The sequence below is a fragment of the Prionailurus viverrinus genome, chromosome B3 (assembly GCF_022837055.1).
Source record: "Prionailurus viverrinus isolate Anna chromosome B3, UM_Priviv_1.0, whole genome shotgun sequence".
Lineage (NCBI taxonomy): Eukaryota > Metazoa > Chordata > Mammalia > Carnivora > Felidae > Prionailurus > Prionailurus viverrinus.
In genome coordinates this window covers 142,084,639-142,107,821 of record NC_062566.1, presented here as the reverse complement: position 1 = coordinate 142,107,821, position 23,183 = coordinate 142,084,639, and the positions used below count along the sequence as shown (strand labels likewise).

At 60.4% G+C, this 23,183-nt stretch overlaps 1 protein-coding gene across 4 annotated transcripts in view; it reads left to right on the top strand.

The window, feature by feature from the left end:
• The window catches only part of AHNAK2 (AHNAK nucleoprotein 2), a 32,004-nt gene extending 9,038 nt beyond the window's left edge, over positions 1 to 22,966 (top strand). The window contains exons 5-6 of one of the 4 annotated variants that reach the window (XM_047863675.1): positions 89 to 8,317; positions 8,834 to 22,966. In XM_047863675.1, the coding sequence (XP_047719631.1) occupies positions 89 to 8,317; positions 8,834 to 22,435 (21,831 nt within the window). In that variant the 3' untranslated portion in view covers positions 22,436 to 22,966. Of the gene's footprint in view, positions 1 to 88 lie in introns of all 4 variants that reach the window. The other 3 variants (XM_047863677.1, XM_047863676.1, XM_047863674.1) reach the window with 3 other exon arrangements.
• The last annotated feature ends 217 nt before the right edge of the window (positions 22,967 to 23,183 follow it).

Genomic DNA, 23,183 nt, shown 5'->3' with positions numbered 1-23,183 from the left:
CGCCCTCCCCTCCCGCATCTGTCCTGTGAGCCCAGGGCCCTAGAATTCCCATGGTACTGCTGCCACGCCCCCTGTCCTTGTATTTCAGGACAAAGATGTCGCCGATGGGTGCACAGAGACACCCACGAAGACTGTGGAAGGAAGTGGAGACAAGGAGAGACTGATCTCCAAGCCCAGGGAGGGCAGGGGCAGGCCGTCCCAAAACGAGAGGCTCTCCTGGCCCAAATTCCAGTCAATAAAGACCAAGCCCAGGTCAGGGCCGCGGAGGTCACACAGCTCTTCAGAGGCCTGTGAGCGAGGACACCCACCTGACATGTCCCCCACGAGCACAGACACAGAGGCCCAGCTCCCAACAGAGGAGCAGGAGCAGAAGGCAGGACCGGACGGCCAGCGGAGGAGAAGGTTCCTGAACCTGCGATTCAGAGTGGGCTCAGGGAAGGGTCCAACACCGGGGGCGAGGCCGAGCACAGAGGTCCAGTCCGGGGTCCTAGAGGAGGCAGCATCCTGGGATGACAGCCAAGAGGGCGCCAAGGCCAGCACAGACAGGACGGTGGAGGGACCAGAGGGGACATCAGCTCTCACTGCCCAGCAACCCGCGGAGCCAGGCCGCCCCAGCGAGGGAGCCTTGGGGGACGGGGCCAGCGTGGCACCCAGGCGCCGAAGAAAGACAAAGGAAGTGAAGGACCAGGTCGACTCTGTGTCAGACGGGAAACCCGGGATGGACTCAGGTCCAAAGCCAGGTGGAGACGGCCACAGAGAAGCAGTCCAGGGCACAGAAACTGGGATTGCCACATCGGCTCTGCGAGGCAAAGTGGACACACAGGGCCGCCAGCTGGAGTTCCAAATCCAAATACCCGATGTCAAAACGCCCAGCTTTGAATTCTGCAAAGAAACAATGCCAGACAGAGAAGCGGGCACAGCAGCACGACTGCAGGGACCCAGACACGGAGGTCCTACAGCAGAGGCCACGGGCATGAAAGAGCAGCCTGACCACAGACCGAGGCCACAGGTGGCCGGAAAGCCTGCAGGGCCCCTGACAGAACGGGAGGAAGGAGGAGCAGAGGGAGCTGAGGCAGGGCACGGAGAGGCACACGCCGAAGACGGGGACACACACGCACAGGGCAGACAGGAAAGGAAAACTAGGTTCAAATTCAAAACACCCTCATTCGGGTGGTCTCCAGGAAAGGACATAAAATCAGGTCAGGAACAGGACAGAGAAATGGAGGGCACGCTCACCACTCTGACCGAACAGACAGGTGCCAGAGTCAAACAGTCAGAACGCGAAAAAACAAAATTAGACACACCTGAGCTAGACTCAGGAGCCACAGAGGGAGGAAGAGAGGGTGTTCAGACAACTCAAGCCGATTTTACTCTGGGAGAAAGGGAGGTGGCCGCCAGAGACAGCAAGTTCAAAATGCCCAGGTTCAAGATGCCATCTTTTGGTGCCTCCGTGCCAAGCAAGTCCTTGGAGGCCACGGTGGACGTGTCCCTGCCCAAGACCCAGGCGGAAGTGTCCCTGCCTTCCATGGAAGCTGAGGTCAAGAGCAATGATGTGACCATTGAGCTGCCATCTGCTGACCTGGAACTCAAGACATCCACGGTGGGGGAGAAGGTTCCAGAAGGCACAATACCTGAAGGGGAGCTCCAGGAACCCTCGGCAGGCGTTGGAGTCAAAGGGCACCTGCCCAAGGTGCAAATGCCCAGCATGAAGATGCCCAAAGTGGACTTTAAGACACCCCAGGTGGACACTAAGGGGCCCAAGGTGGGCATCAAGGGGCCCAAGGTGGACCTGAAGGGCTCCAAAGGGGAGGTGAGCATGCCAGACGTGGATGTGACGCGACCGAGTGCAGATGTGGACGTCCAGGCACCCACCGCCAAGTTGGAGGGTGACGTTACCCTGGGAGACAAGGAGGTGGCCGCTAGAGACACCAAATTCATAATGCCCAAGTTCAAGATGTCTTCCTTCGGTGCCTCGGCGCCAAGCAAGTCCTTGGAGGCCGAGGTGGACGTTTCCATGCCCAAGATCCAGGCGGGAGTGTCCCTGCCATCCATGGAAGCGGAGGTGAAGACCAGTGATGTGACCATTGTTCTGCCATCTGCTGACCTAGAACTCAAGACTTCTACAGTGGGCCAGAAGCTCCCTGATGTTCAGGTGCCTGAGGGAGAGCTCCAGGAGCCCTCAGCAGGGACCGGGTTCAAAGGGCACCTGCCCAAGGTGCAAATGCCCAGCATGAAGATGGCCAAAGTGGACTTTAAGGCACCCCAAGTGGACATCAAGGGGCCCAAGTTCGACATGAAGGCCCCCCAGGTGGACATCAAAGGGTCCAAGGTGGACCTGAAGGGCCCAAAAGGGGAGGTGAGTGCGCCCGACGTGGATGTGACCCTGCCCAGCACAGAGGTGGACGTCCAGGCACCCATGGCCAAGTTGGAGCGTGACGCTACCCTGGGAGACAAGGACGTGACCGCTAGAGACAGCAAGTTCAAAATGCCCAAGTTCAAGATGCCATCCTTCGGTGCCTCGGTGCCAAGAAAGTCCTTGGAGGCCGAGGTGGACGTGTCCTTGCCCAAGATCCAGGCGGAAGCGTCCCTGCCCTCCATGGAAGCTGAGGTCAAGACCAGTGATGTGACCGTTGAGCTGCCATCGGCTGACCTAGAACTCAAGACTTCTTCGGTGGGCCAGAAGCTCCCTGATGTTCAGGTGCCCGAGGGAGAGCTCCAGGAGCCCTCAGCAGGAGCCGGGTTCAAAGGGCACCTGCCCAAGGCGCACATGCCCAGCATGAAGATGCCCAAAGTGGACTTTAAGGCACCCCAAGTGGACATCAAGGGGCCCAAGTTCGACATGAAGGCCCCCCAGGTGGACATCAAAGGGCCCAAGGTGGACCTGAGGGGCCCCAAAGGGGAGGCGAGCACCCCTGACGTGGAAGTGACCCTCCCCAGTGTGCATATGGACGTCCAGGGACCCACCGCCAAGTTGGAGGGTGATGTTAACCTAGGAGACAAGGAAGTGGCCGCTAGAGACAGCAAATTCAAAATGCCCAAGTTGAAGATGCCTTCCTTCAGTGCCTCGGCGCCAAGCAAGTCCTTGGAGGCCACAGTGGACGTTTCTGTACCCAAGATCCAGGCGGAAGTGTCCCTGCGTTCCATGGAAGCTGAGGTCAAGACCAGTGATGTGACCGTTGAGCTGCCATCTGCTGACCTAGAACTCAAGACTTCTTCGGTGGGCCAGAAGCTCCCTGATGTTCAGGTGTCCAAGGGAGAGCTCCAGGAGCCCTCAGCAGGAGCCGGGTTCAAAGGGCACCTGCCCAAGGTGCACATGCCCAGAATCAAGATGCCCAAAGTGGACATCAAAGCCCCCCAGGGGGAGATCAAGGGGTCCAAGGTGGACATCAAAGGACCCAAAGGGAAGGTGAGCGCCCCTGATGTGGATGTGACCCTGCCCAGTGTGGAGATGGATGTCCAGGCACCCACCACCAAGTTGGAGGGTGACGTTACCCTGGGAGACAAGGAGGTGACCGCTAGAGACAGCAAGTTCAAAATGCCCAAGTTCAAGATGCCATCCTTCGGTGCCTCGGCTCCAAGCAAGTCCTTGGAGGCCGCGGTGGACGTTTCCGTGCCCAAGATCCAGGCGGACGTGTCCCTGCCTTCCATGGAAGCTGAGGTCAAGACCAGTGATGTGACCGTTGAGCTGCCATCTGCTGACCTAGAACTCAAGACTTCCACGGTGGGCCAGAAGCTCCCTGATGTTCAGGTGCCCGAGGGAGAGCTCCAGGAGCCCTCAGCAGGAGCCGGGTTCAAAGGGCACCTGCCCAAGGTGCACATGCCCAGCATCAAGATGCCCAAAGTGGACATCAAAGCCCCCCAGGTGGACATCACAGGGCCCAAGGTGGATATCAAAGGACTCAAAGGGGAGGTGAGCGCCCCTGATGTGGAGGTGACCCTGGCCAGTGTGGAGATGGATGTCCAGGCACCCACCGCCAAGTTGGAGGGTGACGTTACCCTGGGAGACAAGGAGGTGACCGCTAGAGACAGCAAGTTCAAAATGCCCAAGTTCAAGATGCCATCCTTCGGTGCCTCGGCGCCAAGCAAGTCCTTGGAGGCCGCGGTGGACGTGTCCCTGCCCAAGATCCAGGCGGAAGTGTCCCTGCCCTCCATGGAAGCTGAGGTCAAGTCCAGTGATGTGACCGTTGAGCTGCCATCTGCCAACCTAGAGGTCAAGACTGCCATGGGGGGCATGAAGCTTCCAGAAGGCCAAATCCCTGAAGGGGAGCTCCAGGAACCCTCGGCAGGAGCCGGAGTCAAAGGGCACCTTCCCAAGGTGCACATGCCCAGCATTATGATGCCCAAAGTGGACTTTAAGGCACCCCAAGTGGACATCAAGGGGCCCAAGTTCGACATGAAGGCCCCCCAGGTAGACATCAAGGGGCTCAAGGTGGACCAGAAGGGCCCAAAAGGGGAGATGAGTGCGCCCGACGTGGATGTGACCCTGCCCAGCGCAGAGGTGGACGTCCAGGCACCCATGGCCAAGTTGGAGGGTGACGTTACCCTGGGAGACAAGGAGGTGGCCACTAGAGACAGCAAGTTCAAAATGCCCAAGTTCAAGATGCCTTCCTTCGGTGCCTCAGCACCAAGCAAGTCCTTGGAGGCCGCGGTGGACGTTTCTGTGCCCACGATCCAGGCGGACGTGTCCCTGCCTTCCATGGAAGCTGAGGTCAAGACCAGTGATGTGACCGTTGAGCTGCCATCTGCTGACCTAGAACTCAAGACTTCCACGGTGGGCCAGAAGCTCCCTGATGTTCAGGTGCCTGAGGGAGAGCTCCAGGAGCCCTCAGCAGGAGCCGGGTTCAAAGGGCACCTGCCCAAGGTGCACATGCCCAGCATCAAGATGCCCAAAGTGGACATCAAAGCCCCCCAGGTGGACATCACGGGGACCAAGGTGGATATCAAAGGACCCAAAGGGGCGGTGAGCGCCCCTGACGTGGATGTGACCATGCCCAGTGTGGAGATGGATGTCCAGGCACCCACCACCAAGTTGGAGGGTGACGTTACCCTGGGAGACAAGGAGGTGACCGCTAGAGACAGCAAGTTCAAAATGCCCAAGTTCAAGATGCCATCCTTCGGTGCCTCGGCGCCAAGCAAGTCCTTGGAGGCCGCGGTGGACGTGTCCCTGCCCAAGATCCAGGCGGAAGTGTCCTTGCCCTCCATGGAAGCTGAGGTCAAGTCCAGTGATGTGACCGTTGAGCTGCCATCTGCCGACCTGGAGGTCAAGACTGCCATGGGGGGCATGAAGCTTCCAGAAGGCCAAATCCCTGAAGGGGAGCTCCAGAAACCCTCGGCAGGAGCCGGAGTCAAAGGGCACCTGCCCAAGGTGCACATGCCCAGCATTAAGATGCCCAAAGTGGACTTTAAGGCACCCCAAGTGGACATCAAGGGGCCCAAGTTCGACATGAAGGCCCCCCAGGTGGACATCAAGGGGCTCAAGGTGGACCAGAAGGGCCCAAAAGGGGAGGTGAGTGTGCCCGATGTGGATGTGACCCTGCCCAGCACAGAGGTGGACGTCCAGGAACCCACGGCCAAGTTGGAGGGTGACGTTACCCTGGGAGACAAGGAGGTGGCCACTAGAGACAGCAAGTTCAAAATGCCCAAGTTCAAGATACCATCCTTCGGTGCCTCAGCACCAAGCAAGTCCTTGGAGGCCGCGGTGGACGTTTCTGTGCCCACGATCCAGGCGGAAGTGTCCCTGCCTTCCATGGAAGCTGAGGTCAAGACCAGTGATGTGACCGTTGAGCTGCCATCTGCTGACCTAGAACTGAAGACTTCCACGGTGGGCCAGAAGCTCCCTGATGTTCAGGTGCCTGAGGGAGAGCTCCAGGAGCCCTCAGCAGGAGCCGGGTTCAAAGGGCACCTGCCCAAGGTGCACATGCCCAGCATCAAGATGCCCAAAGTGGACATCAAAGCCCCCCAGGTGGACATCACGGGGACCAAGGTGGATATCAAAGGACCCAAAGGGGCGGTGAGCGCCCCTGACGTGGATGTGACCATGCCCAGTGTGGAGATGGATATCCAGGCACCCACCGCCAAGTTGGAGGTTGACGTTACCCTGGGAGACAAGGAGGTGACCGCTAGAGACAGCAAGTTCAAAATGCCCAAGTTCAAGATGCCATCCTTCGGTGCCTCGGCGCCAAGCAAGTCCTTGGAGGCCGCGGTGGACGTGTCCCTGCCCAAGATCCAGGCGGAAGTGTCCCTGCCCTCCATGGAAGCTGAGGTCAAGTCCAGTGATGTGACCGTTGAGCTGCCATCTGCCGACCTAGAGGTCAAGACTGCCATGGGGGGCATGAAGCTTCCAGAAGGCCAAATCCCTGAAGGGGAGCTCCAGGAACCTTCGGCAGGAGCCGGAGTCAAAGGGCACCTGCCCAAGGTGCACATGCCCAGCATGAAGATGCCCAAAGTGGACTTTAAGGCACCCCAGGTGGACATCAAGGCGCCCAAGTTGGACATCAAAGGACCCAAGGTGGACCTGAAGGGCCCCAAAGGGGAGGTGAGCACCCCTGACGAGGAAGTGACCCTGCCCAGTGTGCAGATGGACGTTCAGGGACCCACTGCCAAGCTGGAGGGTGACGTTACCCTGGGAGACAAGGAGGTGACTGCTAGAGACAGCAAGTTCAAAATGCCCAAGTTCAAGATGCCTTCCTTCGGTGCCTCGGTGCCAAGCAAGTCCTTGGAGGCCGCGGTGGACGTTTCCGTGCCCAAGATCCAGGCGGACGTGTCCCTGCCTTCCATGGAAGCTGAGGTCAAGACCAGTGATGTGACCGTTGAGCTGCCATCTGCTGACCTAGAACTGAAGACTTCCACGGTGGGCCAGAAGCTCCCTAATGTTCAGGTGCCTGAGGGAGAGCTCCAGGAGCCCTCAGCAGGAGCCGGGTTCAAAGGGCACCTGCCCAAGGTGCAGATGCCCAGCATCAAGATGCCCAAAGTGGACTTTAAGGCACCCCAAGTGGACATCAAGGGGCCCACGTTCGACATGAAGGCCCCCCAGGTGGACATCAAGGGGCTCAAGGTGGACCAGAAGGGCCCAAAAGGGGAGGTGAGTGCGCCCGACGTGGATGTGACCCTGCCCAGTGCACAGGTGGACGTTCAGGCACCCACGGCCAAGTTGGAGGGTGACGTTACCCTGGGAGACAAGGAGGTGTCCGCTAGAGACAGCAAGTTCAAAATGCCCAAGTTCAAGATGCCTTCCTTCGGTGCCTCAGCACCAAGCAAGTCCTTGGAGGCCGCGGTGGACGTTTCTGTGCCCAAGATCCAGGCGGAAGTGTCCCTGCCTTCCATGGAAGCTGAGGTCAAGACCAGTGATGTGACCGTTGAGCTGCCATCTGCTGACCTAGAACTCAAGACTTCCACGGTGGGCCAGAAGCTCCCTGATGTTCAGGTGCCCGAGGGAGAGCTCCAGGAGCCCTCAGTAGGAGCCGGGTTCAAAGGGCACCTGCCCAAGGTGCACATGCCCAGCATCAAGATGCCCAAAGTGGACATCAAAGCCCCCCAGGTGGACATCACGGGGACCAAGGTGGATATCAAAGGACCCAAAGGGGCGGTGAGCGCCCCTGACGTGGATGTGACCATGCCCAGTGTGGAGATGGATGTCCAGGCACCCACCACCAAGTTGGAGGGTGACGTTACCCTGGGAGACAAGGAGGTGACCGCTAGAGACAGCAAGTTCAAAATGTCCAAGTTCAAGATGCCATCCTTCGGTGCCTCGGCGCCAAGCAAGTCCTTGGAGGCCGCGGTGGACGTGTCCCTGCCCAAGATCCAGGCGGAAGTGTCTCTGCCCTCCATGGAAGCTGAGGTCAAGTCCAGTGATGTGACCGTTGAGCTGCCATCTGCCGACCTAGAGGTCAAGACTGCCATGGGGGGCATGAAGCTTCCAGAAGGCCAAATCCCTGAAGGGGAGCTCCAGAAACCCTCGGCAGGAGCCGGAGTCAAAGGGCACCTGCCCAAGGTGCACATGCCCAGCATTAAGATGCCCAAAGTGGACTTTAAGGCACCCCAAGTGGACATCAAGGGGCCCAAGTTCGACATGAAGGCCCCCCAGGTGGACATCAAGGGGCTCAAGGTGGACCAGAAGGGCCCAAAAGGGGAGGTGAGTGTGCCCGACGTGGATGTGACCCTGCCCAGCACAGAGGTGGACGTCCAGGAACCCACGGCCAAGTTGGAGGGTGACGTTACCCTGGGAGACAAGGAGGTGGCCACTAGAGACAGCAAGTTCAAAATGCCCAAGTTCAAGATACCATCCTTCGGTGCCTCAGCACCAAGCAAGTCCTTGGAGGCCGTTTCTGTGCCCACGATCCAGGCGGAAGTGTCCCTGCCTTCCACGGAAGCTGAGGTCAAGACCAGTGATGTGACCGTTGAGCTGCCATCTGCTGACCTAGAACTCAAGACTTCCACGGTGGGCCAGAAGCTCCCTGATGTTCAGGTGCCTGAGGGAGAGCTCCAGGAGCCCTCAGCAGGAGCCGGGTTCAAAGGGCACCTGCCCAAGGTGCACATGCCCAGCATCAAGATGCCCAAAGTGGACTTTAAGGCACCCCAGGTGGACATCAAGGCGCCCAAGTTGGACATCAAAGGACCCAAGGTGGACCTGAAGGGCCCCAAAGGGGAGGTGAGCACCCCTGACGTGGAAGTGACCCTGCCCAGTGTGCAGATGGACGTTCAGGGACCCACTGCCAAGCTGGAGGGTGACGTTACCCTGGGAGACAAGGAGGTGACTGCTAGAGACAGCAAGTTCAAAATGCCCAAGTTCAAGATGCCTTCCTTCGGTGCCTCAGCACCAAGCAAGTCCTTGGAGGCCGCGGTGGACGTTTCTGTGCCCACGATCCAGGCGGACGTGTCCCTGCCTTCCATGGAAGCTGAGGTCAAGACCAGTGATGTGACCGTTGAGCTGCCATCTGCTGACCTAGAACTCAAGACTTCCACGGTGGGCCAGAAGCTCCCTGATGTTCAGGTGCCTGAGGGAGAGCTCCAGGAGCCCTCAGCAGGAGCCGGGTTCAAAGGGCACCTGCCCAAGGTGCACATGCCCAGCATCAAGATGCCCAAAGTGGACATCAAAGCCCCCCAGGTGGACATCACGGGGACCAAGGTGGATATCAAAGGACCCAAAGGGGCGGTGAGCGCCCCTGACGTGGATGTGACCATGCCCAGTGTGGAGATGGATGTCCAGGCACCCACCACCAAGTTGGAGGGTGACGTTACCCTGGGAGACAAGGAGGTGACCGCTAGAGACAGCAAGTTCAAAATGCCCAAGTTCAAGATGCCATCCTTCGGTGCCTCGGCGCCAAGCAAGTCCTTGGAGGCCGCGGTGGACGTGTCCCTGCCCAAGATCCAGGCGGAAGTGTCCTTGCCCTCCATGGAAGCTGAGGTCAAGTCCAGTGATGTGACCGTTGAGCTGCCATCTGCCGACCTGGAGGTCAAGACTGCCATGGGGGGCATGAAGCTTCCAGAAGGCCAAATCCCTGAAGGGGAGCTCCAGAAACCCTCGGCAGGAGCCGGAGTCAAAGGGCACCTGCCCAAGGTGCACATGCCCAGCATTAAGATGCCCAAAGTGGACTTTAAGGCACCCCAAGTGGACATCAAGGGGCCCAAGTTCGACATGAAGGCCCCCCAGGTGGACATCAAGGGGCTCAAGGTGGACCAGAAGGGCCCAAAAGGGGAGGTGAGTGTGCCCGATGTGGATGTGACCCTGCCCAGCACAGAGGTGGACGTCCAGGAACCCACGGCCAAGTTGGAGGGTGACGTTACCCTGGGAGACAAGGAGGTGGCCACTAGAGACAGCAAGTTCAAAATGCCCAAGTTCAAGATACCATCCTTCGGTGCCTCAGCACCAAGCAAGTCCTTGGAGGCCGCGGTGGACGTTTCTGTGCCCACGATCCAGGCGGAAGTGTCCCTGCCTTCCATGGAAGCTGAGGTCAAGACCAGTGATGTGACCGTTGAGCTGCCATCTGCTGACCTAGAACTCAAGACTTCCACGGTGGGCCAGAAGCTCCCTGATGTTCAGGTGCCTGAGGGAGAGCTCCAGGAGCCCTCAGCAGGAGCCGGGTTCAAAGGGCACCTGCCCAAGGTGCACATGCCCAGCATCAAGATGCCCAAAGTGGACATCAAAGCCCCCCAGGTGGACATCACGGGGACCAAGGTGGATATCAAAGGACCCAAAGGGGCGGTGAGCGCCCCTGACGTGGATGTGACCATGCCCAGTGTGGAGATGGATATCCAGGCACCCACCGCCAAGTTGGAGGTTGACGTTACCCTGGGAGACAAGGAGGTGACCGCTAGAGACAGCAAGTTCAAAATGCCCAAGTTCAAGATGCCATCCTTCGGTGCCTCGGCGCCAAGCAAGTCCTTGGAGGCCGCGGTGGACGTGTCCCTGCCCAAGATCCAGGCGGAAGTGTCCCTGCCCTCCATGGAAGCTGAGGTCAAGTCCAGTGATGTGACCGTTGAGCTGCCATCTGCCGACCTAGAGGTCAAGACTGCCATGGGGGGCATGAAGCTTCCAGAAGGCCAAATCCCTGAAGGGGAGCTCCAGGAACCTTCGGCAGGAGCCGGAGTCAAAGGGCACCTGCCCAAGGTGCACATGCCCAGCATGAAGATGCCCAAAGTGGACTTTAAGGCACCCCAGGTGGACATCAAGGCGCCCAAGTTGGACATCAAAGGACCCAAGGTGGACCTGAAGGGCCCCAAAGGGGAGGTGAGCACCCCTGACGAGGAAGTGACCCTGCCCAGTGTGCAGATGGACGTTCAGGGACCCACTGCCAAGCTGGAGGGTGACGTTACCCTGGGAGACAAGGAGGTGACTGCTAGAGACAGCAAGTTCAAAATGCCCAAGTTCAAGATGCCTTCCTTCGGTGCCTCGGCGCCAAGCAAGTCCTTGGAGGCCGCGGTGGACGTTTCCGTGCCCAAGATCCAGGCGGACGTGTCCCTGCCTTCCATGGAAGCTGAGGTCAAGACCAGTGATGTGACCGTTGAGCTGCCATCTGCTGACCTAGAACTGAAGACTTCCACGGTGGGCCAGAAGCTCCCTAATGTTCAGGTGCCTGAGGGAGAGCTCCAGGAGCCCTCAGCAGGAGCCGGGTTCAAAGGGCACCTGCCCAAGGTGCAGATGCCCAGCATCAAGATGCCCAAAGTGGACTTTAAGGCACCCCAAGTGGACATCAAGGGGCCCACGTTCGACATGAAGGCCCCCCAGGTGGACATCAAGGGGCTCAAGGTGGACCAGAAGGGCCCAAAAGGGGAGGTGAGTGCGCCCGACGTGGATGTGACCCTGCCCAGTGCACAGGTGGACGTTCAGGCACCCACGGCCAAGTTGGAGGGTGACGTTACCCTGGGAGACAAGGAGGTGTCCGCTAGAGACAGCAAGTTCAAAATGCCCAAGTTCAAGATGCCTTCCTTCGGTGCCTCAGCACCAAGCAAGTCCTTGGAGGCCGCGGTGGACGTTTCTGTGCCCAAGATCCAGGCGGAAGTGTCCCTGCCTTCCATGGAAGCTGAGGTCAAGACCAGTGATGTGACCGTTGAGCTGCCATCTGCTGACCTAGAACTCAAGACTTCCACGGTGGGCCAGAAGCTCCCTGATGTTCAGGTGCCCGAGGGAGAGCTCCAGGAGCCCTCAGTAGGAGCCGGGTTCAAAGGGCACCTGCCCAAGGTGCACATGCCCAGCATCAAGATGCCCAAAGTGGACATCAAAGCCCCCCAGGTGGACATCACGGGGACCAAGGTGGATATCAAAGGACCCAAAGGGGCGGTGAGCGCCCCTGACGTGGATGTGACCATGCCCAGTGTGGAGATGGATGTCCAGGCACCCACCACCAAGTTGGAGGGTGACGTTACCCTGGGAGACAAGGAGGTGACCGCTAGAGACAGCAAGTTCAAAATGCCCAAGTTCAAGATGCCATCCTTCGGTGCCTCGGCGCCAAGCAAGTCCTTGGAGGCCGCGGTGGACGTGTCCCTGCCCAAGATCCAGGCGGAAGTGTCTCTGCCCTCCATGGAAGCTGAGGTCAAGTCCAGTGATGTGACCGTTGAGCTGCCATCTGCCGACCTAGAGGTCAAGACTGCCATGGGGGGCATGAAGCTTCCAGAAGGCCAAATCCCTGAAGGGGAGCTCCAGAAACCCTCGGCAGGAGCCGGAGTCAAAGGGCACCTGCCCAAGGTGCACATGCCCAGCATTAAGATGCCCAAAGTGGACTTTAAGGCACCCCAAGTGGACATCAAGGGGCCCAAGTTCGACATGAAGGCCCCCCAGGTGGACATCAAGGGGCTCAAGGTGGACCAGAAGGGCCCAAAAGGGGAGGTGAGTGTGCCCGACGTGGATGTGACCCTGCCCAGCACAGAGGTGGACGTCCAGGAACCCACGGCCAAGTTGGAGGGTGACGTTACCCTGGGAGACAAGGAGGTGGCCACTAGAGACAGCAAGTTCAAAATGCCCAAGTTCAAGATACCATCCTTCGGTGCCTCAGCACCAAGCAAGTCCTTGGAGGCCGTTTCTGTGCCCACGATCCAGGCGGAAGTGTCCCTGCCTTCCACGGAAGCTGAGGTCAAGACCAGTGATGTGACCGTTGAGCTGCCATCTGCTGACCTAGAACTCAAGACTTCCACGGTGGGCCAGAAGCTCCCTGATGTTCAGGTGCCTGAGGGAGAGCTCCAGGAGCCCTCAGCAGGAGCCGGGTTCAAAGGGCACCTGCCCAAGGTGCACATGCCCAGCATCAAGATGCCCAAAGTGGACTTTAAGGCACCCCAGGTGGACATCAAGGCGCCCAAGTTGGACATCAAAGGACCCAAGGTGGACCTGAAGGGCCCCAAAGGGGAGGTGAGCACCCCTGACGTGGAAGTGACCCTGCCCAGTGTGCAGATGGACGTTCAGGGACCCACTGCCAAGCTGGAGGGTGACGTTACCCTGGGAGACAAGGAGGTGACTGCTAGAGACAGCAAGTTCAAAATGCCCAAGTTCAAGATGCCTTCCTTCGGTGCCTCGGCGCCAAGCAAGTCCTTGGAGGCCGCGGTGGACGTTTCCGTGCCCAAGATCCAGGCGGACGTGTCCCTGCCTTCCATGGAAGCTGAGGTCAAGACCAGTGATGTGACCGTTGAGCTGCCATCTGCTGACCTAGAACTGAAGACTTCCACGGTGGGCCAGAAGCTCCCTGATGTTCAGGTGCCTGAGGGAGAGCTCCAGGAGCCCTCAGCAGGAGCCGGGTTCAAAGGGCACCTGCCCAAGGTGCACATGCCCAGCATCAAGATGCCCAAAGTGGACATCAAAGCCCCCCAGGTGGACATCACAGGTCCCAAAGTGGACATCAAAGGACTCAAAGGGGAGGTGAGTGCCCCTGATGTGGATGTGACCCTGCCCAGTGTGGAGATGGATGTCCAGGCACCCACCGCCAAGTTGGAGGGTGACGTTAACCTGGGAGACAAGGAGGTGACCTCTAGAGACAGCAAGTTCAAAATGCCCAAGTTCAAGATGCCATCCTTCGGTGCCTCGGCGCCAAGCAAGTCCTTGGAGGCCGCGGTGGACGTGTCCCTGCCCAAGATCCAGGCGGAAGTGTCCCTGCCCTCCATGGAAGCTGAGGTCAAGTCCAGTGATGTGACCGTTGAGCTGCCATCTGCCGACCTAGAGGTCAAGACTGCCATGGGGGGCATGAAGCTTCCAGAAGGCCAAATCCCTGAAGGGGAGCTCCAGGAACCTTCGGCAGGAGCCGGAGTCAAAGGGCACCTGCCCAAGGTGCACATGCCCAGCATGAAGATGCCCAAAGTGGACTTTAAGGCACCCCAGGTGGACATCAAGGCGCCCAAGTTGGACATCAAAGGACCCAAGGTGGACCTGAAGGGCCCCAAAGGGGAGGTGAGCACCCCTGACGTGGAAGTGACCCTGCCCAGTGTGCAGATGGACGTTCAGGGACCCACTGCCAAGCTGGAGGGTGACGTTACCCTGGGAGACAAGGAGGTGACTGCTAGAGACAGCAAGTTCAAAATGCCCAAGTTCAAGATGCCTTCCTTCGGTGTCTCAGTGCCAAGCAAGTCCTTGGTGGCCGCGGTGGACGTTTCTGTGCCCAAGATCCAGGCGGAAGTGTCCCTGCCTTCCATGGAAGCTGAGGTCAAGACCAGTGATGTGACCGTTGAGCTGCCATCTGCTGACCTAGAACTTAAGACTTCCACGGTGGGCCAGAAGCTCCCTGATGTTCAGGTGCCCGAGGGAGAGCTCCAGGAGCCCTCAGCAGGAGCCGGGTTCAAAGGGCACCTGCCCAAGGTGCACATGCCCAGCATCAAGATGCCCAAAGTGGACATCAAAGCCCCCCAGGTGGACATCACAGGGCCCAAAGTGGACATCAAAGGACTCAAAGGGGAGGTGAGCGCCCCTGATGTGGATGTGACCCTGCCCAGTGTGGAGATGGATGTCCAGGCACCCACCGCCAAGTTGGAGGGTGACGTTACCCTGGGAGACAAGGAGGTGACCGCTAGAGACAGCAAGTTCAAAATGCCCAAGTTCAAGATGCCATCCTTCGGTGCCTCGGCGCCAAGCAAGTCCTTGGAGGCCGCGGTGGACGTGTCCCTGCCCAAGATCCAGGCGGAAGTGTCCCTGCCCTCCATGGAAGCTGAGGTCAAGTCCAGTGATGTGACCGTTGAGCTGCCATCTGCCGACCTAGAGGTCAAGACTGCCATGGGGGGCATGAAGCTTCCAGAAGGCCAAATCCCTGAAGGGGAGCTCCAGGAACCCTCGGCAGGAGCCGGAGTCAAAGGGCACCTTCCCAAGGTGCACATGCCCAGCATTAAGATGCCCAAAGTGGACTTTAAGGCACCCCAAGTGGACATCAAGGGGCCCAAGTTCGACATGAAGGCCCCCCAGGTGGACATCAAGGGGCTCAAGGTGGACCAGAAGGGCCCAAAAGGGGAGATGAGTGCGCCCGACGTGGATGTGACCCTGCCCAGCACAGAGGTGGACGTCCAGGCACCCACGGCCAAGTTGGAGGGTGACGTTACCCTGGGAGACAAGGAGGTGTCCGCTAGAGACAGCAAGTTCAAAATGCCCAAGTTCAAGATGCCTTCCTTCGGTGCCTCAGCGCCAAGCAAGTCCTTGGAGGCCGCGGTGGACGTTTCTGTGCCCAAGATCCAGGCGGAAGTGTCCCTGCCTTCCATGGAAGCTGAGGTCAAGACCAGTGATGTGACCGTTGAGCTGCCATCTGCTGACCTAGAACTCAAGACTTCCACGGTGGGCCAGAAGCTCCCTGATGTTCAGGTGCCTGAGGGAGAGCTCCAGGAGCCCTCAGCAGGAGCCGGGTTCAAAGGGCACCTGCCCAAGGTGCACATGCCCAGCATCAAGATGCCCAAAGTGGACATCAAAGCCCCCCAGGTGGACATCACAGGGCCCAAAGTGGACATCAAAGGACTCAAAGGGGAGGTGAGTGCCCCTGATGTGGATGTGACCCTGCCCAGTGTGGAGATGGATGTCCAGGCACCCACCGCCAAGTTGGAGGGTGACGTTAACCTGGGAGACAAGGAGGTGACCTCTAGAGACAGCAAGTTCAAAATGCCCAAGTTCAAGATGCCATCCTTCGGTGCCTCGGCGCCAAGCAAGTCCTTGGAGGCCGCGGTGGACGTGTCCCTGCCCAAGATCCAGGCGGAAGTGTCCCTGCCCTCCATGGAAGCTGAGGTCAAGTCCAGTGATGTGACCGTTGAGCTGCCATCTGCCGACCTAGAGGTCAAGACTGCCATGGGGGGCATGAAGCTTCCAGAAGGCCAAATCCCTGAAGGGGAGCTCCAGGAACCTTCGGCAGGAGCCGGAGTCAAAGGGCACCTGCCCAAGGTGCACATGCCCAGCATGAAGATGCCCAAAGTGGACTTTAAGGCACCCCAGGTGGACATCAAGGCGCCCAAGTTGGACATCAAAGGACCCAAGGTGGACCTGAAGGGCCCCAAAGGGGAGGTGAGCACCCCTGACGTGGAAGTGACCCTGCCCAGTGTGCAGATGGACGTTCAGGGACCCACTGCCAAGCTGGAGGGTGACGTTACCCTGGGAGACAAGGAGGTGACTGCTAGAGACAGCAAGTTCAAAATGCCCAAGTTCAAGATGCCTTCCTTCGGTGTCTCAGTGCCAAGCAAGTCCTTGGTGGCCGCGGTGGACGTTTCTGTGCCCAAGATCCAGGCGGAAGTGTCCCTGCCTTCCATGGAAGCTGAGGTCAAGACCAGTGATGTGACCGTTGAGCTGCCATCTGCTGACCTAGAACTTAAGACTTCCACGGTGGGCCAGAAGCTCCCTGATGTTCAGGTGCCCGAGGGAGAGCTCCAGGAGCCCTCAGCAGGAGCCGGGTTCAAAGGGCACCTGCCCAAGGTGCACATGCCCAGCATCAAGATGCCCAAAGTGGACATCAAAGCCCCCCAGGTGGACATCACAGGGCCCAAAGTGGACATCAAAGGACTCAAAGGGGAGGTGAGCGCCCCTGATGTGGATGTGACCCTGCCCAGTGTGGAGATGGATGTCCAGGCACCCACCGCCAAGTTGGAGGGTGACGTTACCCTGGGAGACAAGGAGGTGACCGCTAGAGACAGCAAGTTCAAAATGCCCAAGTTCAAGATGCCATCCTTCGGTGCCTCGGCGCCAAGCAAGTCCTTGGAGGCCGCGGTGGACGTGTCCCTGCCCAAGATCCAGGCGGAAGTGTCCCTGCCCTCCATGGAAGCTGAGGTCAAGTCCAGTGATGTGACCGTTGAGCTGCCATCTGCCGACCTAGAGGTCAAGACTGCCATGGGGGGCATGAAGCTTCCAGAAGGCCAAATCCCTGAAGGGGAGCTCCAGGAACCCTCGGCAGGAGCCGGAGTCAAAGGGCACCTTCCCAAGGTGCACATGCCCAGCATTAAGATGCCCAAAGTGGACTTTAAGGCACCCCAAGTGGACATCAAGGGGCCCAAGTTCGACATGAAGGCCCCCCAGGTGGACATCAAGGGGCTCAAGGTGGACCAGAAGGGCCCAAAAGGGGAGATGAGTGCGCCCGACGTGGATGTGACCCTGCCCAGCACAGAGGTGGACGTCCAGGCACCCACGGCCAAGTTGGAGGGTGACGTTACCCTGGGAGACAAGGAGGTGTCCGCTAGAGACAGCAAGTTCAAAATGCCCAAGTTCAAGATGCCTTCCTTCGGTGCCTCAGCGCCAAGCAAGTCCTTGGAGGCCGCGGTGGACGTTTCTGTGCCCAAGATCCAGGCGGAAGTGTCCCTGCCTTCCATGGAAGCTGAGGTCAAGACCAGTGATGTGACCGTTGAGCTGCCATCTGCTGACCTAGAACTCAAGACTTCCACGGTGGGCCAGAAGCTCCCTGATGTTCAGGTGCCTGAGGGAGAGCTCCAGGAGCCCTCAGCAGGAGCCGGGTTCAAAGGGCACCTGCCCAAGGTGCACATGCCCAGCATCAAGATGCCCAAAGTGGACATCAAAGCCCCCCAGGTGGACATCACGGGGACCAAGGTGGATATCAAAGGACCCAAAGGGGCGGTGAGCGCCCCTGACGTGGATGTGACCATGCCCAGTGTGGAGATGGATATCCAGGCACCCACCGCCAAGTTGGAGGTTGACGTTACCCTGGGAGACAAGGAGGTGACCGCTAGAGACAGCAAGTTCAAAATGCCCAAGTTCAAGATGCCATCCTTCGGTGCCTCGGCGCCAAGCAAGTCCTTGGAGGCCGCGGTGGACGTGTCCCTGCCCAAGATCCAGGCGGAAGTGTCCCTGCCCTCCATGGAAGCTGAGGTCAAGTCCAGTGATGTGACCGTTGAGCTGCCATCTGCCGACCTAGAGGTCAAGACTGCCATGGGGGGCATGAAGCTTCCAGAAGGCCAAATCCCTGAAGGGGAGCTCCAGGAACCTTCGGCAGGAGCCGGAGTCAAAGGGCACCTGCCCAAGGTGCACATGCCCAGCATGAAGATGCCCAAAGTGGACTTTATGGCGCCCCAGGTGGACATCTATGCGCCCAAATTGGACATCAAAGGACCCAAGGTGGACCTGAAGGGCCCCACAGGGGAGGTGAGCGCCCCTGACGTGGAAGTGACCCTGCCCAGTGTGCAGATGGACGTCCAGGGACCCACTGCCAAGCTGGAGGGTGACGTTACCCTGGGAGACAAGGAGGTGGCCGCTAGAGACAGCAAGTTCAAAATGCCCAAGTTCAAGATGCCTTCCTTCGGTGTCTCAGTGCCAAGCAAGTCCTTGGTGGCCGCGGTGGACGTTTCTGTGCCCAAGATCCAGGCGGAAGTGTCCCTGCCTTCCATGGAAGCTGAGGTCAAGACCAGTGATGTGACCGTTGAGCTGCCATCTGCTGACCTAGAACTCAAGACTTCTTTGGTGGGCCAGAAGCTCCCTGATGTTCAGGTGCCTGAGGGAGAGCTCCAGGAGCCCTTAGCAGGAGCCGGGTTCAAAGGGCACCTGCCCAAGGTGCACATGCCCAGCATCAAGATGCCCAAAGTGGACATCAAAGCCCCCCAGGTGGACATCACAGGGCCCAAAGTGGATATCAAAGGACTCAAAGGGGAGGTGAGCGCCCCTGATGTGGATGTGACCCTGGCCAGTGTGGAGATGGATATCCAGGCACCCACCGCCAAGTTGGAGGGTGACGTTACCCTGGGAGACAAGGAGGTGACCGCTAGAGACAGCAAGTTCAAAATGCCCAAGTTCAAGATGCCGTCCTTCGGTGCCTCGGCGCCAAGCAAGTCTTTGGAGGCTGCGGTGGACGTGTCCCTGCCCAAGATCCAGGCGGAAGTGTCCCTGCCCTCCATGGAAGCTGAGGTCAAGTCCAGTGATGTGACCGTCGAGCTACCATCTGCTGACCTAGAACTCAAGACTGCCATCGTAGCCGACAAGCTCCCGGGGATCGATATGCCCGAGGGGGAGCCCCAGGAACCCTCGTCAGGGGCCGGACTCAAAGGGCACGTGCCCAAGGTGCACATGCCCAGCGTGAAGATGCCCAAGGTGGACTTTAAGGCGCCCCAGGTGGACATCAAGGGCCCTAAGTTGGATGTGAAGTCCGCCGGAGGGGAGTTGAGCGCCCCCGACATGGATGTGACCCTTCCCAGCGTGGACGTCGACGCCCGGTCTCCAAGGACTAAGTCAGATGTGGATATGTCCTCTCGGAACCTGGAACTGTTTTCTAAAGGAAGCAAGTTGAAGTTTCCTAAAATCAACATTTCTTCTTCTGGTCACCCCAGTAGTAAGTCCTCTCTGGTCTCTCCACCTGTTGAGGGAATTGCCAAAGATGTTGACCTCAGTCCTTCTTCTGGCCCCATGCATCCCGTCGTACGCACTCGTGATGAGGATGCCGTCACAGTCAAAGGTGACGTAGGTCTCTCAATTGGGAAAGATGGAGGTCGAAGCAAAAGCAAAAAATCCCATTTTAAACTCCCCAAAGTCTTTTCTCCACCTGGGAAAACCCCTAAAGTGTTCTTAGCTTTTGGCGGAGAAGTTGCCATGCGTTCGCCTCCGAGCGAGTCTGCGCATGGCGGGTCCCCGGGGCTGTCCAGTACTTCTGAAACTTCCCTGCCGGAGTCCCGGCCCGGCTGGCTCAGTGGTCCCCGTGGGGATTCCTCTAGCCTCATTCCGGGTGAGGACGTCACACTTACAAAGTACCAGGTGACCATCCCCCGTGACCCCGCCTCCCCCGAGCTGCCCTGTGTAGGCCTGTCTGGGTCCCAGGCGGAGTCTCAGTTGCCCAGCGTGGCCGGTGCCGTGGACTCCCCATCCAGCGAGAATATTCTCCTGTCCCGGCCTGATGGCCACAGTGGCCCAGTGCACACCGTATTTCCTGAATCTTATGGCCGCGTGACTTTTCCTAAATTTCATCGACCAAAGTTCCAACTGTCATCCCCCCAATCAGCAGGTGGCATGGCGGAGCCCGGAGCTGCAGAGGGTGTCCCCGCCCTGTCCCCTCCCCTCCCTGAGTGGGGACCACACTCCTCGGCCAGGGAAGCCACGGGGTTCCCCTTGCCAGGCAGTCAGTTGCCGTCTGCAGGTGTCTCTGTGTCCACGGTGGCAGAGGGACATGTGGGCACCGCGGGGACATCAGCAGTGGCTGGAGGGGAAGCCCCGGCCGGAGACGCGGAGCCTGAGGGGAGGGGCGGTCCTGTGAGAGCACCAAGAGTCAAGCTTCCCTCTTTCTGCCGGTCCCCCCAAAAGGGGGAGGAGTCCAAAGCAGCCCCTGGAGCCGCCCCGCCACCGGGGGTTTCCTTGCCACCAGCAGCAGCAGGTGAGGATGTGAGTCTTGGGCAGGAGGGAGAGAAGGGGGTGGTCAGAGCACCCGCCCTCGCCCTACTGAAGGTCTCACCTCCCACAATGACGGCTTCCACAGGAGGGACCGGCGGAAGTGGCGGGGGCGGGGGTGCAGGTGCAGCAGCTGGGCCCCCAGAAGGAGCGGACGTGACCCTCCACCCCACACAGGCCCACGCTCCCGGTGCCGGCTTCGTCGAAGAGGCGCTCAGACCCGCCGAGGCCCCGCCGGAGGCGAGCCTGTCCACCCGTGGCCCGTCCCTCGGAGACAGCAGCAGAGAGCACGGTCTCGGGGACGGCTCGCAAAGCCAGCTTTGTGGGGAGGTGATGGCCCCCTCAACAGAGGTCCCCCTGCAGCCGTCCCGGACAACCCCAGATGCCGCCTCCTCCACGGAGGGGAGCCCAGCGCGGGAGGCGCCAGCGGGAGTCACCCCGGCCGGCCCCAGGGAGAGCTGGTTTAGAATGCCCGCGCTGCGTCTGCCCAGCTTCAGGCGCCCCTCCAAGGAGAGGCCTGCGTCTGCAGCGCTGGGGGCTCAGGGGCCCGCGCCTGCCACCAGTGCGCCAGGGGAGGGACAGGCACCGACCACAGTCCGGAGTCAGGGTGTCCCTGTTCCTGAGTCCGAGGAGGAGACGACTAAGTGCCCGCGGCCCCTGGAGGCCGGTGGCGACGTGGGAGCCACTGGCATCGAGGCTTCTGACACAGACGTTCCGCAGAGGAATCTAGACCTTCAGGCCCCTGCTGCCGGCATGTCCACTCCCGAGGTCAGGGTCCGGCCAGGCGCAGGCTCCCTGCCCCTCCGGGTGTGCGGGACACTCGCAGAGCCCCACGGGCCTCCAGGAGAAGCAGTCCAGCGCCCCCTTGCTGGGACAGCAGCAGCGCAGGACCCGGCCGGGGGCCCTGAGGAGCCGCCTCCCCAGCCCGAAGGCCCTCTCAGACTGAGGGCCTCCAGTACCGACGTGCCGTCCCAGGTTTCCGTGGTCAACGTGGGTCAAGTCTGGGAGGACTCTGTGCTCACTGTCCAGTTCCCCAAGTTAAAGGTTCCGAGGTTCAGCTTCCCAGCCCCCAGCGCGGAGGCTGATGTTTTCGTGCCCCGTGTCAGAGAGCTGCCGTCCCCACAGAGCCATCCTGACACTGCCCTGCTCGGGCAAAGCCCCGGCGCCCGGGACGCCGGCGTCCTGAAGGCGCCCGAGGCCGTCTCCTCAGAAGCCGCCTCCATCTGTAAGGTCAGGGTGCACATTCAGAGCGCGGAGGCCGAGAGCAGGCAGGTCACCGTACAAAGCACGGTGACAGCCATGTACACGGAGCTCTCGGAGCCCCAGGCTCTTCCTGCCCGGATCGTGCGGGAGTCAGAGGTCCCTGCGTCAGAGGCCCAAACGCCTTCCTACGGGTTCTCCTTACTCAAGGGGAGGGTCCCTGAGCCCACCGCTCGGTCGCAGGCACACGCGGTGACTGCGGACCCTGGGCCAAGAGGGCGCCTTCACGAGCCAGACCCAGGAGCAGGACCTGTTTCTGGAGACCCGCAGCCTGACACCGGAGAGCCCTTTGAAATTCTCTCTCCCGATGGAGACGTGCCGGGAATGCCAGCCTGCTCTTCTGACCTCCACTCTGGCCATGGGCCTGCAGACAGCTGTTCTGACGAGGAGCCCGCGGAAATTCTCGAGTTCCCGCCAGAAGAGGGCCGGGAGGCGGCGGCTGCCCCGGCAGAGGAGGACGGGGCCCCCAGAGCGAAAGCAGAAGGTAAAAGGTCCTCCGGCCTGTTCCGGTTTTGGCTCCCCAGCATCGGGTTTTCTTCCTCTGTCGCCGAGGCCAGCACTGACCCCCAGGCCGAAGCCCCGAGACCCGCTCCGGTCCAGACGCAGCCCGAGGCGCGGCCGCCGCACCCGCAGGAGAGAGCGGGCTGGTTCCGATTGCCCAGGTTGGGCTTCTCCTCGTCTCCCAGCAAGAAATGCAAGAGCGCGGAGGCGGAGGCGGGTCCGGCCGAGCAGCGCCTCCAGGAAGAGGCAGGCACCTTCTTTGACGCCCGAGAAGGCTTCTCCCCCGAGGAGCAGGAAGAGGGGGGGTCGGCGGAGGCCGCGGGCTCCGGGGCGATGGTGGCCTCCGCGGCGAGAACCGAGCTGATCCTGCTGGAGGGGGACGGAGCCGCCAGCCGGGCCCCGGAGCCCAGGCCCGGCAGCGAATGAGGGCCGGGCAGGGGAGACCCTTCCCCGGAGGACGGGCGCCCAAACGAAATCCCGAGGCAGAGGCCCCGCCACGCACGGGGCTCCCGTCCCGCGGCCCACGGGACTGAGGCGCAGGGCGGCGGTGCCCGGACGGACGTGGCCCTCCGGGGCGGGAGCCCTGTGGGGACCCCCGGGGTAGCGGGGCCGCGGAGGGTGTAGAAGTAGTTTCGCTGTCCTGTGGCCCCTGTCTGGTCCCGCCCCGTCTCAGGTGGAGTCTGGCGCCTTCCAGGAAGCCCCCCCCCCCCACCTGCTTGCCTGTCACGAGCTCACTCCCGGCCTCACCCAGGCGAGCTTGGGGACGACACGCGACACACGCACGCGGGGCAGAGGGAGGTGGCTGCGGGCGGGTGAGCCAGCCGAGGGGGCACCCGTCCGTGCCTGCACGGCCCCGCGCGGTCCCCGAGCCCCTTCGCGCACACGCTGCCACCAGGCCTCCCGCGGAAGCTCCCTGGCTGTCCCCAGATGGGCAATAAAGGACAGGATGCACCCACAGCACTGGCCGCGAGGTCTTGTGTTCCGCTCGCGCTCCCCACGCACGCCCAGAACCAGTCTGGGCCGAGTTGCCGTGGGAGAGAGTTCGGGGGGATCTTAGAGCAGACCTTCGCTTACCCGCGTGTCCGTCAGATCCTTCTCGAGTCAGCGGCTGTGAGAGACCGAAAGGAAGGAGGCGCAGGCCGGGAGCTCAGTGTGGCCACGCTGCCACTGCTCG